This window comes from Balaenoptera acutorostrata, chromosome 3 (assembly GCF_949987535.1).
Source record: "Balaenoptera acutorostrata chromosome 3, mBalAcu1.1, whole genome shotgun sequence".
NCBI classification, from domain to species: Eukaryota; Metazoa; Chordata; class Mammalia; order Artiodactyla; family Balaenopteridae; genus Balaenoptera; species Balaenoptera acutorostrata.
Genome location: NC_080066.1, coordinates 10,840,856 through 10,859,251, shown reverse-complemented (window position 1 = coordinate 10,859,251; position 18,396 = coordinate 10,840,856). Strand labels below are relative to the sequence as shown.

Genomic DNA, 18,396 nt, shown 5'->3' with positions numbered 1-18,396 from the left:
ACCCTGGGGGAGACTGAACCAGACGTACATGCTGGTGTTGGGGGGTCTCCTGCCGAGGCAAGTGGTGGCTCTGTTTCACCGTGGGGATAAGGACACTGGCAGCAGAGGTCCTGGGAAGTTCTCCTTGGCGTGAGCCCTCCCAGAGTCTGCCATTAACCCCACCAAAGAGCACGGGTAGGCTCCAGTGTTGGGTTGCCTCAGGCAAAACAACCAACAGGGAGGGAACCCAGCCCCACCCATCAACAGTCAAGTGGATTAAGGTTTTACTGAGCTCTGACCGCCACAGCAACAGTCAGCTCTACCCACCACCAGAGCCTCCCATCAAGCCTCTTAGATAGCCTCAACCACCAGAGGGCAGACAACAGAAGCAAGAAAAACTACAATCCTGCAGCCTGTGGTCCAAAAACCACAGTTACAGAAAGACAGAGAAGATGAAAAGGCAGAGGGCTATGTACCAGATGAAGGAACAAGAAAAAACCCCAGAAAAACAACTAAATGAAGTGGAGATAGGCAACCTTCCAGAAAAAGAATTCAGAATAATGATAGTGAAGATGATCCAGGACCTCGGAATAAGAATGGAGGCAAAGATTGAGAAGATGCAAGAAATGATTAACAAAGACCTAGAAGAATTAAAGAACAAACAAACAGAGATGACCAATACAATAACTGAAATGAAAACTACACTAGAAGGAATCAATAGCAGAATAACTGAGGCAGAAGAACGGATAAGTGACCTGGAAGACAGAATGGTGGAATTCACTGCTGCAGAACAGACTAGAGAAAAAAGAATGAAAAGAAATGAAGACAGCCTAAGAGACCTCTGGGACAACATTAAACGCAACAACATTCGCATTATAGGGGTCCCAGAAGGAGAAGAGAGAGAGAAAGGACCAGAGAAAATATTTGAAGAGATTATAGTCGAAAACTTCCCAAACATGGGAAAGGAAATAGCCACCCAAGTCCAGGAAGCGCAGAGAGTCCCATACAGAATAAACCCAAGGAGAAACACGCCGAGACACATAGTAATCAAAGTGGCAAAAATTAAAGACAAAGAAAAATTACTGAAAGCAGCAAGGGAAAAACGACAAATAACATACAAGGGAACTCCCATCAGGTTAACAGCTGATTTCTCAGCAGAAACTCTGCAAGCCAGAAGGGAGTGGCATGATATACTTAAAGTGATGAAAGGGAAGAACCTACAACCAAGATTACTCTACCCGGCAAGGATCTCATTCAGATTCGATGGAGAAATCAAAAGCTTTACAGACAAGCAAAAGCTAAGAGAATTCAGCACCACCAAACCAGCTCTACAACAAATGCTAAAGGAACTTCTCTAAGTGGGAAACACAAGAGAAGAAAAGGACCTACAAAAACAAACCCAAAACAATTAAGAAAATGGTCATAGGAACATACATATCGATAATTACCTTAAATGTGAATGGATTAAATGCCCCAACCAAAAGACATAGACTGGCTGAATGGATACAAAAACAAGACCCATATATATGCTGTCTACAAGAGACCCACTTCAGACCTAGGGACACATACAGACTGAAAGTGAGGGGATGGAAAAAGATATTCCATGCAAATGGAAATCAAAAGAAAGCTGGAGTAGCTATACTCGTATCGGATAAAATAGACTTTAAAATAAAGAATGTTACAAGAGACAAGGAAGGACACTACATAATGATCCAGGGATCAATCCAAGAAGAAGATATAACAATTATAAATATATATGCACCCAACATAGGAGCACCTCAATACATAAGGCAACTGCTAACAGCTATAAAAGAGGAAATCGACAGTAACACAATAATAGTGGGGGACTTTAACACCTCACTTACACCAATGGACAGATCATCCAAAATGAAAATAAATAAGGAAACAGAAGCTTTAAATGACACAATAGACCAGATAGATTTAATTGATATATATAGGACATTCCATCCAAAAACGGCAGATTACACGTTCTTCTCAAGTGCGCACGGAACATTCTCCAGGATAGATCACATCTTGGGTCACAAATCAAGCCTCAGTAAATTTAAGAAAATTGAAATCATATCAAGCATCTTTTCTGACCACAACGCTATGAGATTAGAAATGAATTACAGGGAAAAAAACGTAAAAAAGACAAACACATGGAGGCTAAACAATACGTTACTAAATAACCAAGAGATCACTGAAGAAATCAAAGAGGAAATAAAAAAATACCTAGAGACAAAAGAAAATGAAAACACGACGACCCAAAACCTATGGGATGCAGCAAAAGCGGTTCTAAGAGGGAAGTTTATAGCTATACAAGCCTACCTAAAGAAACAAGAAAAATCTCAAGTAAACAATCTAACCTTACACCTAAAGAAACTAGAGAAAGAAGAACAAACAAAACCCAAAGTTAGCAGAAGGAAAGAAATCATAAAGATCAGAGCAGAAATAAATGAAATAGAAACAAAGAAAACAATAGCAAAGATCAATAAAACTAAAAGTTGGTTCTTTGAGAAGATAAACAAAATTGATAAGCCATTAGCCAGACTCATCAAGAAAAAGAGGGAGAGGACTCAAATCAATAAAATCAGAAACGAAAAAGGAGAAGTTACAACAGACACCGCAGAAATACAAAACATCCTAAGAGACTTCTACAAGCAACTTTATGCCAATAAAATGGACAACCTGGAAGAAATGGACAAATTCTTAGAAAGGTATAACCTTCCAAGACTGAACCAGGAAGAAACAGAAAATATGAACAGACCAATCACAAGTAATGAAATTGAAACTGTGATTAAAAATCTTCCAACAAACAAAAGTCCAGGACCAGATGGCTTCACAGGTGAATTCTATCAAACATTTAGAGAAGAGCTAACACCCATCCTTCTCAAACTCTTCCAAAAAATTGCAGAAGAAGGAACACTCCCAAACTCATTCTATGAGGCCACCATCACCCTGATACCAAAACCAGACAAAGACACTACAAAAAAAGAAAATTACAGACCAATATCACTGATGAATATAGATGCAAAAATCCTCAACAAAATACTAGCAAACAGAATCCAACAACACATTAAAAGGATCATACACCACGATCAAGTGGGATTTATCCCAGGGATGCAAGGATTCTTCAATATATGCAAATCAATCAATGTGATATACCATATTAACAAATTGAAGAATAAAAACCATATGATCATCTCAATAGATGCAGAAAAAGCTTTTGACAAAATTCAACACCCATTTCTGATTAAAACTCTCCAGAAAGTGGGCATAGAGGGAACCTACCTCAACATAATAAAGGCTATATATGACAAACCCACAGCAAACATCATTCTCAATGGTGAAAAACTGAAAGCATTTCCTCTAAGATCAGGAACGAGACAAGGATGTCCACTCTCACCGCTATTATTCAACATAGTTCTGGAAGTCCTAGCCACGGCAATCAGAGAAGAAAAAGAAATAAAAGGAATACAAATTGGAAAAGAAGAAGTAAAACTGTCACTGTTTGCGGATGACATGATACTATACATAGAGAATCCTAAAACTGCCACCAGAAAACTGCTAGAGCTAATTAATGAATATGGTAAAGTTGCAGGTTACAAAATTAATGCACAGAAATCTCTTGCATTCCTATACACTAATGATGAAAAATCTGAAAGAGAAATTATGGAAACACTCCCATTTACCATTGCAACAAAAAGAATAAAATACCTAGGAATAAACCTACCTAGGGAGACAAAAGACCTGTATGCAGAAAACTATAAGACACTGATGAAAGAAATTAAAGATGATACAAATAGATGGAGAGATATACCATGTTCTTGGATTGGAAGAATCAACATTGTGAAAATGAGTATACTACCCAAAGCAATCTACAGATTCAATGCAATCCCTATCAAATTACCAATGGCATTTTTTACGGAGCTAGAACAAATCATCTTAAAATTTGTATGGAGACACAATAGACCCCGAATAGCCAAAGCAGTCTTGAGGCAAAAAAATGGAGCTGGAGGAATCAGACTCCCTGACTTCAGACTATACTACAAAGCTACAGTAATCAAGACAATATGGTACTGGCACAAAAACAGAAACATAGATCAATGGAACAAGATAGAAAGCCCAGAGATTAACCCACGCACCTATGGTCAACTAATCTATGACAAAGGAGGCAAAGATATACAATGGAGAAAAGACAGTCTCTTCAATAAGTGGTGCTGGGAAAACTGGACAGCTACATGTAAAAGAATGAAATTAGAATACTCCCTAACACCATACACAAAAATAAACTCAAAATGGATTAGAGACCTAAATATAAGACTGGACACTATAAAACTCTTAGAGGAAAACATAGGAAGAACACTCTTTGACATAAATCACAGCAAGATCTTTTTGGATCCACCTCCTAGAGTAATGGAAATAAAAACAAAAATAAACAAGTGGGACCTAATGAAACTTCAAAGCTTTTGCACAGCAAAGGAAACCATAAACAAGACAAAAAGACAACCCTCAGAATGGGAGAAAATATTTGCAAATGAATCAACTGACAAAGGATTAATCTCCAAAATATATAAACAGCTCATTCAGCTCAATATCAAAGAAACAAACACCCCAATCCAAAAATGGGCAGAAGACCTAAATAGACATTTCTCCAAAGAAGACATACAGACGGCCACGAAGCACATGAAAAGATGCTCAACATCACTAATTATTAGAGAAATGCAAATCAAAACTACAATGAGGTATCACCTCACTCCTGTTAGAATGGGCATCATCAGAAAATCTACAAACAACAAATGCTGGAGAGGGTGTGGAGAAAAGGGAACCCTCTTGCACTGTTGGTGGGAATGTAAATTGATACAGCCACTATGGAGAACAATATGGAGGTTCCTTAAAAAACTAAAAATAGAATTACCATATGACCCAGCAATCCCACTACTGGGCATATACCCAGAGAAAACCGTAATTCAAAAGGACACATGCACCCGAATGTTCATTGCAGCACTATTTACAATAGCCAGGTCATGGAAGCAACCTAAATGCCCATCAACAGACGAATGGATAAAGAAGGTGTGGTACATATATACAATGGAATATTACTCAGCCATAAAAAGGAATGAAATTGAGTCATTTGTTGAGACGTGGATGGATCTAGAGACTGTCATACAGAGTGAAGTAAGTCAGAAAGAGAAAAACAAATATCGTATATTAATGCATGTATGTGGAACCTAGAAAAATGGTACAGATGAGCCAGTTTGCAGGGCAGAAGTTGAGACACAGATGTAGAGAATGGACATATGGACACCAAGGGGGGAAAACTGCGGTGAGGTGGGGATGGTGGTGTGCTGAATTGGGCGATTGGGATTGACATGTATACACTGATGTGTATAAAACTGATGCCTAATAAGAACCTGCAGTATAAAAAAACAAACAAAACAACTAATACTAAACTTTCATTGGGTTATTTGTATGGAAATATGTTAATATAAATGTTTCAGACATTACATGAAATTTCTAAAAATCTTATATTTGTATTTGTATGGAAATATGTATGGAAATATGTTAATATAAATGTTTCAGACATTACATGAAATTTCTAAAAATCTTATATTTGTATTTGTATGGAAATATGTATGGAAATATGTTAATATAAATGTTTCAGACATTACAGGAAACTTCTAAAAATCTTATATGTTCTGGTATAAGGTTATAAGTAATAATCCTAGTTATTACTTTAAAATGTATATCTCAGAAATAACTAATTTTCTTGTCAACTGCATTATTATGAACTTTCATCAAATCTTTAACCATGGTCATTTTTAAGTCTTCTGTCATTTACAGACAGTTCTGGGTGTACTCTGATGATTTTGCAAATATGTTCCTATAAAAGGGTTTCATCTTCAAGAAATTCATGGAAAAGACTCTGACAAGTACAGGTTTCTGGTAACTGACTGTACTGCTGAACTGAATGAATAAGCATTTTCAGAACTCTAATGAAAAACTGATGAACTCATAAAAGTGCTAACAAAAGATCAAGATGAAAAAAAAATTAATTACATGGGACTGAGTGAACTAATGAGGATGAGTATAATTTTTGTGACTTTCTGTCTGAATTAAAAAAAAAAAATCCCACAAGGACTCAGAGGCAAAGAATATACAAATCAATTTTCACTGCAAAGTAAAGGAGCTGTTACAGTGGAGGATTACTGGACTGAATGTCAATATTATGACGTAGTATGAGTGTGTTTCATGTTTGGTAATTGCAATCATTGTTGCTTTTGTTGTGGTCATCCATGTACAATGCTTGGTGTCAGTCTATTTATCTCTTGTAAAAATAAAAAAAAAAAAAAAAAAAAAAAGAATGTTGTTCTGCTTGAGGCATTGTCACAAGAGCTTAAATTCTTCCATGCCTAGAAATGTCAATTAACATTGACATTTTTATTTTTGTTGTTGTTTTTAGAGCATCAGGGCATCGGGCCTTATCCTGTTGGAAACAATCCTTTTTGGGTCTCTGCTTCTCTACTTTCCGGTAAGTAACATATTTTTATAATTGCATTTTAAAAATAGCCATTTTATTTTGCTATATACATATACTATATACTATATGTATATATGCTTATATATATTTCTATATCTGTATGCAAGTTTGTATACTTATATCTATATTGTATACAGTGTAGATGTAGATATATGGTAGATATATAAACAAGGGCTTTACTGATATTTAAATCCTGGCTCTTACCTATTGGGTGACCTTAGACAAGTTGATTAGCATTTCTAAACTAACCTTGGTTTCCTCTCGTAAAATGGAGCTAATTATTCTTTTCTTCCCAAATTTGTGAGAAGTGTTAACTGCTTAAGTGAGCTCACATATGAAAGGCATGCCTGGTATATACATATCAACACTGCTTTCCTTCTTCTTCCCCCTCTACCTGAATCAGAACCATGAGACACACCAAGTAGTTAATGCTGAAAATTTCCAAATGGTTACGTAGACAAATAAGCAGAATAAGTGTGTGTGTGGTACTAGTGGCGTGGATAATCATAACAGACCTTCCTATCACTCTAGTTACATATCTGTAACCAGAAGATAAGTATTGATTCTACTAATTCAATTCAACCACTTGTATTCAGCAGTTCTTGTGTGTTAAGCACTTTGCTAATCTGAGAGTACTCTGTAAGTGAGAGAAACTTGCTTTCTCTTCTCAAGAAGGTTACAGCTTAGACGAGGAGATGAGGAAGTACAGGTAATTATAATATAATGTGACAAAAGTTGGGAAGAGTAGAAGAGCAGGATGCTGGGAGGCATTTAGGAGAGACACCTGACCAAGTCTGGGGAATAAAATATCACTTGACCAAGATCTGAAAGATGAATAGATGTTAGAGAAGGAAAAGGTAGGCCTTCCAGGGCACCAAATTGTTTTTGGTTTTCCCCTTACCTCACTAACTGCTCCGTTTCAGCCTTCTTTGCTCATTCTTAATCTTCTTTCCCACTTTTTACTACTTGAGTGTCTCAGGACTAGTCCTTGTAGCTTTTCTTAGTCTACATTCTCCCTTGGGATCTCGTCTAGCCTCAGAAGCTTTAAATGTTGTTGAATTGACAATGACTCCTAAGTTTATATCTCCAGCCTAGACCTTTCCCCCAAGCTCCAAACTCACTTTCAACTGCTTACCTGACAACTCCATTGGAAGGTCCAGTAGAACTCCCTGTCGTGTTCCTAACTGAGATACTGACCTCCCAAAGTCAGCCCGTCTCTCTATCTCCATTGATGGCAACTGCATCCTTCTGGTTCCTCAGGCCCAACGCCTGGGAGTCATCCTTGACAACTCTCTTTCTCTCACATCCATCAGAAAACCATTCAAAACATAGCAAAGATCCAGCCACTCCCTACCAGTTCACTGTTACTGCCCTAGCCTAAACCACAGTCACTGTCTTCTGAGTTATTGCCACATTCTCTTCCTGGCCTCTGTTCCTCCATGCTTACCCGCTACGATCTGTCTGTCTTCAAAATATCAGCCAGTTTGAATGCCAAAGTTAGACCATGGCATTCCTCTCCTGAAAACTCAGAAAAGGTTTCTCATTTTACTTACAGTAAAAGCCAAAATCCTTAGGATGGCCTTCAAGGCCTGACATGATTTGGATCCTGCCTCTGCATTACCTCATTTTCTGATCATCTTTCCTGACTCACTGTTTACAAGCGTTCTTAATCTATCCAGGTTTTCTACTTCTTGAATTACATTTTATATTTCTCCTTAAGATAGAAATGTATTTAGGTATAGTAGTCACTTTTATTTTTCCATACAATTATCCATATTACTTAAGTTTTCTAATTTACTAGCATAGAGTTATACACAGTAATTAATAATAGAAGCAATATAATAATACAAAGACTGTTTATCATGCCTGGTACTGTTCCTGTATAAATGGCATGTTGTACATTGTAACATTTAATCTTCCTGGTTGAACTACCAGGCAGGTATTTAACCCAAGTCATAGGATCACCGAGTTACAAAGTGAAAGCCTGAAATGACTTCAGTAATCTGAGTACTAGTCTTAATCATCTGAATGTCTGTTCTTGCTGTGCCATCGTCTTTTTCCTGAGCCTCTGCTATTTTAAAATATGTTTTCTACCCAGTAGCCAGAGGGGCATTTTAAAATATCAAACATACCCTCTCACCACTTCTATAGCTTCTCCGTGTTCTTCGAATAAAGATCAAAACCCTTGACATGGTTTATGATGTTACGTAAGTGTGGTCCTTACCCCACCCCTTCCCCCCAGCCTCATCCAATACTACTTTTCTCCTCACTTTCTGCATCTACCTGCCCTGACCCTCTTTCAGTTTTTAAATGAAACAGGATCTCTCTCATGGTAGGTATAATAATGGCTCCCCAGAGATGTCCACAGTCCTAATTCCTGGAACCTGTGAATACGTTACCTTATATGGAAAAGGGAACTTGGCAGATGTGATTAAGTTAAGGACTTCAAAATAAGGAGATTATTCTGGATTATCTGAATGGCCCAAGTTTCCTAAGTGAAAAAGAGAAACAGAAAAGGGAGTCTCAGAGAGACAGCATCATGAAAAATATTGGACTGGCTACTGCTGGCTTTGAAGATGGAGGAAGGGGCCACAAGCCAAGGAATGCAGGCGCCTCTAGGAGCTGGAAATGGCGAGGGAACAGACTCTCCCCTTGATTTTAGTTCCATAAGACCCATCTTGGACTTCTTACTTCCAGAACTGTAAGATAATAAATCTGTGCTATTTTAAGCCACTAAATTTGTGCTATATTAGAGCAGCAACAGGAAACTAATGTGCCTCTTCTCATAGGACCTTTTTGCATGCTTTTCCTTCAGTTTTGAAGAATCCTCCTCTCTTCTTTCCCCCCATTCCCATCTCACCAATTCTTCTGCCTATTAACAACTAGTCATCCTTTAGATTTCTACTTAAATATCACTTTTTCAGGAAAGCTTTCCTTGACCGCAAACTGAGTCAAATTCCTTATAATAACTTCTCATGGAATCCCTTTCTTAACCACGCCTATCTCTAAGTATACATTCAAAAGTGCAATTATTTGGTTAGTGTCACTCTCTCACACAGACTCTAGTTCAGTGAGAGCAATGGCCTGTTTCTGTGTGGCTCTCTATTGTACCTGCAGCACTTAGCCCAGTACCTGTCACCATAGTTGAAGCACAGTAAATATGCAGTGAATGAATGAATGAGGTTATATTTGGATGCATTTAGAACTGTACCCTAAACTAGTGGCTGTTGTCCTATTGAAATAGCCTCCAAAGAATCTGCTTGATTGTGGAAGACCAAGAATGATAGTCCTATTCATACTACTTTATTTAGTGCCTACAGCTAGGCATTAAAACACTTTTTTTTTTTTTTTAAAGGATTTTCTTATTTATTTATTTATTTATTTATTTATTTTTGGCTGTGTTGGGTCTTCGGTTCGTGCGAGGGCTTTCTCCAGTTGCGGCAAGCGGGGGCCACTCTTCATCGCGGTGCGGGGACCGCTCTTCATCGCGGTGCGCGGGCCTTTCTCTATCGCGGCCCCTCCCGTCGCGGGGCACAGGCTCCAGACGCGCAGGCTCAGCAATTGTGGCTCACGGGCCCAGCTGCTCCGTGGCATGTGGGATCTTCCCAGACCAGGGCTCGAACCCGTGTCCCCTGCATTAGCAGGCAGATTCTCAACCACTGCGCCACCAGGGAAGCCCCTAAAACACTTTTTAATGTTATTTTTAGGTGTTAGCAAATTTGGGTTTATTTTTTACTTATTCAAATCAAGTGGCCATAATAAGGAGCATGGCCTAAAAGCTATAGAATTTTAAAGCCTCTTAAACAGAAGAAGTATTCTAGAAAAGAAGGACGTTTGAAAGAATAGTAAATGTTAGGCTGCTAAATGTTCAAAGCAGTTATTAGAGACCCTTTCATTGACTGGGATCCAATCTTGAAAGCCACCTAATGGACCTATACTTGTGATGATATCAAGTACAAAGAAAAAGAGGAGAGAGAAATGGAAATTTAAAAAGAATAAAAGACAACACTTTTGCTTGACAATCCTATTGTGCCCGGGAGGAAAAAACCAGAACAGAAGACTTACCAAACCAATCCTGTCCAACAGGAACATTAGGATGCCTCATCATGTTGACTTCATGTTTAACTAGCTGTCTAGTTCATCTTGCATAGCACAAATTCTTTCTGCAACTGTTGAAATATTAACGTGTAGCTCTCAATTTCATGCCGCATACCTTGGTTTTTAAATAAGTTAGTGTTCATGCTCTGATGGCAGAAAGGGCCAAATTATTTAATGAAGATTTGGATGTAACATAAGATACAGGAGGAGAAAAGACATTAAAATATACTATTGATTGAGTATGGAAAGGGAAGTAATTTTATTTTAGGTGAGAGAATGGAAGATGATATCTCAGAAATTGATAATAAAATCTTTGGCTGCATAGGGAATGTTTATGCACATGGGTGTATGTGCATAGAGCATTCTTGACAAGAAGAATAACTTGGTCATTAGACCAGAGCTTATTGGCTTCCTTGGGTGTTGCAGAGTGAAGTTTATGACTTTGGGCTAGAGTTTTTGCTATAAGGAGGACCTCTATAATAAGTGATAAAGGTGATTAAGTAAACCTAATATAGCCAAGTAATCTAATTATTTGATGGTGTAAATGTGACCTATATTTATCTGTTAAATATTAATATCTTACTACTTTCTGTGTTCCTTGGGTGGTCTGTACCAGAATTGCTCATAAAATTTTTACTTGGGGTTGCAGTTTTTTTTTTTTTTTTTTTTTTTTTTCAAACATCTTTATTGAAGTATAATCGCCTTACAATAGTGTGTTAGCATCTGCTTTATAACAAAGTGAATCAGTTATACATATACAATATGTTCCCATTTCTCTTCCCTCTTGCATCTCCCTCCCTCCCACCCTCCCCATCCCACCCCTCTAGGTTGTCACAAAGCACCGAGCTGATCTCCCTGCAGTTTTTTTAAACAGTGTTCTTGAGTAAAGTAGAATTGTTTTTCGGGCTGGGTAACTCCATGGAAGGACGCTTTGAGGAGATTCACTGTTCTACTGAGTTGTTATGCAGTGAGCCTTTTCTTCTTTTTATGCCACATATTGTTGTACAGATTTGCAAGAATTAAGGTTATTTTTGCCTTTTCCAAGCAATCTTAGACTACAGACGATTTCATAACAATGCTTATATTGGAAAGTCCAAATTAGAGATTATCATCATTGTCTAGATAAGGACAAACCAAAATCTGACTAAATTTAGCATTGTTATAATTGGGTAGCAGAGAACTGAAGCTTTTAAAAATTTTCTTACAGATTCTCAAAAGATACTCATGATATGAAGTCCACACATTTGTGAACAAACGATTAGTCCTCATAATCACCTAAAAAAACTTTCATACAATTTATAAAAGAAAGAAAAAAAGAGCTTTAAAAAAATCGACTAAAGTATAGTTTTCTTGTAAATCACATAAAATGACATATTATGGATTAGTAAAACATATTAAGTAATATGGAGTCTAGAAGTTTATTTCTGGCTTGACCAAACCACCTGTTTCAGCTACTAAAGTAAATTTTTTCCCTTTAATCTTCGTTATCTATTTGATTGATGGATGTGCCTTTCTATACAGCACACCAATACGTGTATAAATATGGTACTTATTTTCAGCTTGTTCCCCCCACCCCAGCCCACCCCAAGTCTTATTAAAAAAAGAGCTGCAAGGGACAAGCTGGAAGGGACATCAGACATAACTTAGTCTTGATTCAACCTCTGTTTTGCAAATGAAGGAAGAGAGGCTGAGAGAAATTGCAGCTCCTCCAACTTTCCTCAGCGAGGTGATGAGAAAGTCAGTACTAGACTCAAGTCTGTGGTTTCCTGGTCCAGCACTCTCTTCACCCTAGGACAGTACTTCTGATGGAGGGGATGGATGTGAGATGCAGATGGCATTAAACTGCGTCATCAGGGAGGCTCGTGTTCTACCCCTTCATCAGTCACCTTTCCTCATTAGGCCTCCAAGGAAATAAAAGGCACAGAGGATAAAACAGGGAACCAATCTGAAATAGCTTGAGGTTTGGCACTAAGGAGTTTGATGTAAAACTCCTGTGAGCTCGGATGGACCATGCTGTTGAGCCACGTGAAGTTTCTGATATTCAGTTGTTTTACCTACAAAAATAGAAATTTTGTCTCTCAAACTTAATAAACAGTCCCATTAGACCATGTCAGGTTAGTTTCAGTGCCACAGAACCTCACTCAGTTAAGAGACTGCTTTTTCTATGGTCACCCCAAAGCCTAAAACTAAAACTTGGACGTTTTTACTCCAGTGTAGAGCATATGCAGCCTCCAGAAGCAGAGAAAAAACGGGAACATGTTGCTTCCACGCATAGAGCTTAAAGGGCAGGAAATAAAGGAGAGAGAGTTGAAAGTGGGGAGGGAGGGTGAGAATCAGACCATGAGAATATAGTTGAAGCAGCCAAGTTTTTAATCTGTTACTCTTATTTTTTATTTTGATGCTCAGATTAACCCAGAATTGGCCAGTGAGAGTTCCTTCAAGCTGGCTCCTGCCTTCTTTGGATATGATTTTGCCGTTCTTTGAGCATTTCCCTCCTTTCTAGTGCAACAGAAAGTACTTTCCCTACCCCAGCCCTGGAATCAGCCTTTTTTTTTTTTTTTTTAAATTTTATAGCTACTTTATTTATTTATTTATTTATTTTTGGCTGTGTTGGGTCTTCGGTTCGTGCGAGGGCTTTCTCTAGTTGCGGCAAGTGGGGGCCACTCTTCATCGCGGTGTGGGGACCGCTCTTCATCGTGGTGCGCGGGCCTTTCACTATTGCGGCCCCTCCCGTTGCGGGGCACAGGCTCCAGACGCGCAGGCTCAGTAGTTGTGGCTCACGGGCCCAGCTGCTCCGTGGCATGTGGGATCTTCCCAGACCAGGGCTCGAACCCGTGTCCCCTGCATTAGCAGGCAGATTCTCAACCACTGCGCCACCAGGGAAGCCCTGGAATCAGCCTTTTCTCCAAGGAGCTCTGGTGCTTTTTAGGGGGAAATGGTAGCAATTCAGTTCTGAGACAGATTCACTTCCACTGTGACAAACATAGGGCAGAAAGTTCCCAGTTTTACAACTAGGCCAGTGTTACAACTAGGCCAATGTTTCTCAAACCTCAGTTACCTAGGAGATTTTGTAAGGAGATTTCTCCTCAACTCTAAGATTCTATCCTTAAGACTTAAGATTCTGTCCTTTAAACTGATCTAGACTACATCTTACTCCGTGCCATTTAGATCCATTTGGCTTGGTACCAGAGCAAAAGAGAAAAAGGAAATCGGAAGGAAAGTTACGACTCATGAGCACAGCCACACTGTCAGAGAAAACAATAACATGGGGATGGCTGTTTCATGCCAAGATAGCTCAAAGAGTGTGGAGATAGAAGACTCTTAATCCACAAACAGCTAGAGGATTTCAGGAATATTGGCTAAAATATTGCAATCTAAAGATGTCAGAGAACTAGACCACCTCTTCAGGGGAGTTGGAAGCATGTGACGCCAAGTCACTTTGTTCTCTTCTCTAGTGTAGTTTAGAGGAATAGAAGGAATGGATGTAAATGCCCTGGGGTTCTGTGCAGTTCCACTTCTCCCCTCGTTCCTGTGCTCCTCTCCCCTACCAGCCTCCAGACAGGAAGTCTGATCTAATGGGTAGGGGGAATGGTTGTCTACAGGCAAAGGCACGGAGGCTATCCAGTGTGAGTATTCTAGGGTATTTGGTGAAGAGTCTTGGGTCAGCGATGTGTCAGGAAGTAACTAATAATCTTCTTTTAGCTGAAAGAGTTTTAATAAACCGAGCCTTAAAGAGTTGAGAACTGGACCCTTAGTTTGTCAGTGAAAAACAGCAGTTTTCATCTTTACTAAAATAAGTACCAATTCGACTATATGCCTCTTAAAAATACTTTGTTGTTTTTGTGAAATATAATGATTTGTTGTTTACAAACTAGTACAAAATGGAAAAATACAAGGAAAAGGTAAAAGATCAACAAAAAGTTATTATCCAGAAATAATCATTGTATGCATTTGATCATTTTAGACATCTGTATATGCACGTATATAAACTGAAATAGAAAATGGATGGAGGGTGGAAATTGAGATACAGATAAGATTACTCTGAGGTTTTTTTAACAAAAATTTTAATTGTAATCTTTATTATTTTAATTAAAAAAAACTGAGGTGAAACGAGTTACTACCAATGTTTAGATAAATGAATCTTCACAAGGATTATTAATTCTAAAAGATCTTTCTAAAGTTAAAAAATATTATGAAATGTTTTAAAAGTTGGGTTAGTTTTTTTTTTCTTAGCTGTATGTTTCAACTTTAGATAGTATCACTTGAATTCAGCTGACAGCTAAGAAATTGAACTGTTTTGCCCCATCCTCCCACTCTTTGAGTTTTGTTAGTTAATAATTTTTGAATTGTTAATGTTTATAATTTGCAATTTTGAAACTATATTTCACATAGTTGTTCAACCTTAGGTCTATATTTAATGTCTTCCACTAATATTTGTAACCTGACTTCTTCAATCCTCAGTTCTTTATTTTGATTTGTCCCTTGGTTTTCATGCAGGAGTAATGAGTTCTGTAGTTCTTGAGTTCTTACATGCTTGAGAATCTCCACCCATTGTCCTTAAACATGAAGAATAAATTCCCTGGTTATAAAAAATTCAAGACACACTTCCTATTGCTCAGAATTTGTGTCTTTTTTTCTGACTATTTCCAGATCTTGGAATAGCCTGATTTCTCCCTCCAATGGATGACTTGATATTTCTGCCTTGATGCCAATAAGTCGTTCTTTAGTCTTGCAATTAAATGATCAAACTAGGAGTTACCTTGAAATTTATCATCCTGTTATTTTTTTTTCTTGGATCATGGTGTTTCTTTTCAATATATAGATGTAAGGCCACTTTAATTCTTGGAATGGTTTTAAATTATATCTTTAACTTTTTGTTTCTTCTTCAGGAACTTAAATTATGTATACATTGGACTTTCTTTTCCTTCTGTATCTGTGTTTCTAGTCATTAGTTTATCTTTGTCCTTTTCTGTTTTGTTTTGTGTGTTTCCCACGAGATTCCATGATCTTCACACTATTCTCAATTGTGTTCGTTATGCTTGAGTTGATTCCAGTATTCCTTTAACCTCTTTTAAGTTTTTAATTTAATTTAATTTTAATTTTTATATTTCCCCCTTCCCTGGCATTTTTTGGAGTGATTTTATCTCTTTCTGTTTTTCTTTTCTCTTCTTTGATCTCTAGTCTCTTTTTCTTTGAGCTTCTTTATCAGAGAAAATGTTTCCTGTAATTTTTTTGAGGCTATGAGAATTATTTATTTGAACTTTCATCAGTTTTCTTGTGTAATGTCACTTCTGTTATCCATTCTTCATCTGCCTTTTCCATCCAGTATTTAAACAGAGTCTATGCTGTTTCCTTTCTGATTTTTATTTCTTTTTCATTGGGATAATTCTTTTTTATTGTGGTAAAATATACATAAACTTAACCATTTTAATAATTTTTAAGTGTACATTTCAGTAACATTAAGTTCATTCACAATGTTGTACAATCATCACTATCTATTTCTATAACTTTTTCATCATCCCAAATTAAAACTGTATCCATTAAATAATAACTTCTCATTCCTCCTTCACCCACAGCCCTTGGTAAACTCTTTTCTACTTTCTGTCTCTATGAATTTGCCTATTCTTGGTGCTTCACATGAGTAGCATCATAGCACTATTTGTCTTTTTGTGCCTGGCTTATTTCACTAAGCATAATGTGTTCAGGGTTCATCCAGGTTATGGCATGTGTCATAATTTCATTTCTTTTTATAGCTGAATAATATTCCACTGTATGTATATACCACATTTTGTTTACCATTTGTCAGTTGGTGGACATTTGGGTTGTTTCCACTGTTTTGCCATTACACATAAGCTGCTATGAATATTGGTGTACAAGTATCTGAGTCCCTGCTTTCAGTTTTTTGGGTATAGGAGCAAAATTGCTGGATCCTGTGCTCATTTTCTGTTTACTTTTGAGGAACTGCCAAACCATTTTCCAAAGTGGCTATAGCAATTTACATTCCCACCAGCAATGCACAAATGTTCCAGTTTCTCCACATCACACTTTTTATTTTCTCTTGTTTATTTTTAATAGTCATTTTAATGGGTATGAAGTGGTAGCTCATTGCAGTTTTGATTTGCTGCTTTTCATTTTTGAAGGAAGTAGTTTTTTTCCAGCTATTTTATAAAGAATTAGGTGGAGAGCAGCAGGAGGAATAGGTTGAGTGAAGCTGCCTCTTCATTTTGAGACCACATAAAGCCCCATGGTTAGTCTGTGTTATAATCTGGGGCTGCACCTTCTTCTTTCACCCCACTTTGGCTCTGGCTCTTTTCCTTGGCTAGTGTGCTGCTTAGGTCCATCAGTGGGGATGGCTTGTCTCCAAATCTCTCTCCAATCTGTGATGATGTGGTGTTTCTACAGGAAAATTCCCCAGTTCTCCTTTGGCCCCCTATGCCCTAAGATTCATTCTCCAGTGAACAGATTGCTTCCTGACTGAGTTCAGTGCTTCCTGACTGAGCTCTGGATTAGGAATGTAACAACTCTACGTGTATTTCTTCATTTTGGTGTAACTTTAACTCTTGGGGCTTCTCTTTTCTCTTTTCTCCCTTAGTGATTCTCATCTATCCTCATAGCTTAATATACTCTCCGCATGCCAAAAACAAATAAATTTATATCTCCAGCCTAAATCTCTTTCCTGAATTCCAGATGTGTATGTGCACCTACCTATTCAACATCTCTACTTGGATGTCTGGTAGACATCTCAAACTTAATACATCCAACACTTAATTCCTCATTTCATCGCCACCACCAGACCTGTTCTACCAGCATAATGCCCCTTCCAGTTGGTAGCAACTCCATCCTTCCAGTTGCTCAAGACAAAAACCTTGGGTTTATCCTTGACTTCCCTTTATTTCTTACATCCTGTATCAAGTTCATCATGAAATAATCCTGTTGGTTCTACCCTAAAAGCATATCCAGACCCAACCATTTCATACTGCTTCCACTGTTAGCACCCTGGTCTGAGGCACCATCGTTGAGCATTAAATTATTGCAATGACCTTCTAACTAGCCTCCCAGCTCTCCACTCTTGTCCTCCTGTAGTCTGTTCTCAACACAGCAGCCAGAAATTTCTTTTTAAACCTAAGTCAGCTACTCCTGCTCAGAACCCCGCAATGGCTCCCCGTTTCATTCAGCATGAAACTTAAAAACTTAAAAGCCTACATAATCTGCCCACCTATCTCTTCCTCTTCCTCTGGAAGCAGAGTAAGCACTGGGCTCTTCCTTGTTCTCAGACAGGCCAGGCACACTCCCATCTTACTGACCTACACCAGCTATTCCCTTTGCCTGGAACACACTTCTTCCTCGTATCTATGTGACAACTTCCTCACTTCCTTCACAGCTTTGCTGAAATGTCTTCTCAGTGAAGTTCACCCTGTTGAGACCCTGCTTTAAACTGCAGACTGCCTTGTGCCTCATAGTACTTCTGGTCACTCTCACACTGGTAATGTTTTTTGCATAGAATTTATCACTTTATATGTAAGTTTTATTATCTTTATTTCTTACATATATATATATTTTTAAATTTTCTGTCTCCCTCCACTAGAATTTAAGTCCACTCCTGTATTTCAGCACCTGGAATAATGCCTGGAGCATAGTGGGTAGTCAACAAATATTTTTTGAATGAATGAATATTTTTCAGACATTCTTTATTGATTAACATATGGAGTACAGCTCTTTCCGTGTATTATTAATGATGGATTTTCATACCTTTTAAAAGTTATTTTTTACATTTTTAG

General features: G+C 37.9%; 1 protein-coding gene across 1 annotated transcript in view; it reads left to right on the top strand.

The window, feature by feature from the left end:
• GPR158 (G protein-coupled receptor 158) overlaps positions 1–18,396 on the top strand; it is a 344,117-nt gene that overhangs the window by 234,109 nt on the left and 91,612 nt on the right. Inside the window, exon 5 of the mRNA XM_007189896.3 lies at positions 6,443–6,511. Within this exon, the coding sequence (XP_007189958.3) occupies positions 6,443–6,511 (69 nt within the window). The remainder of the gene's footprint in view (positions 1–6,442; positions 6,512–18,396) is intronic.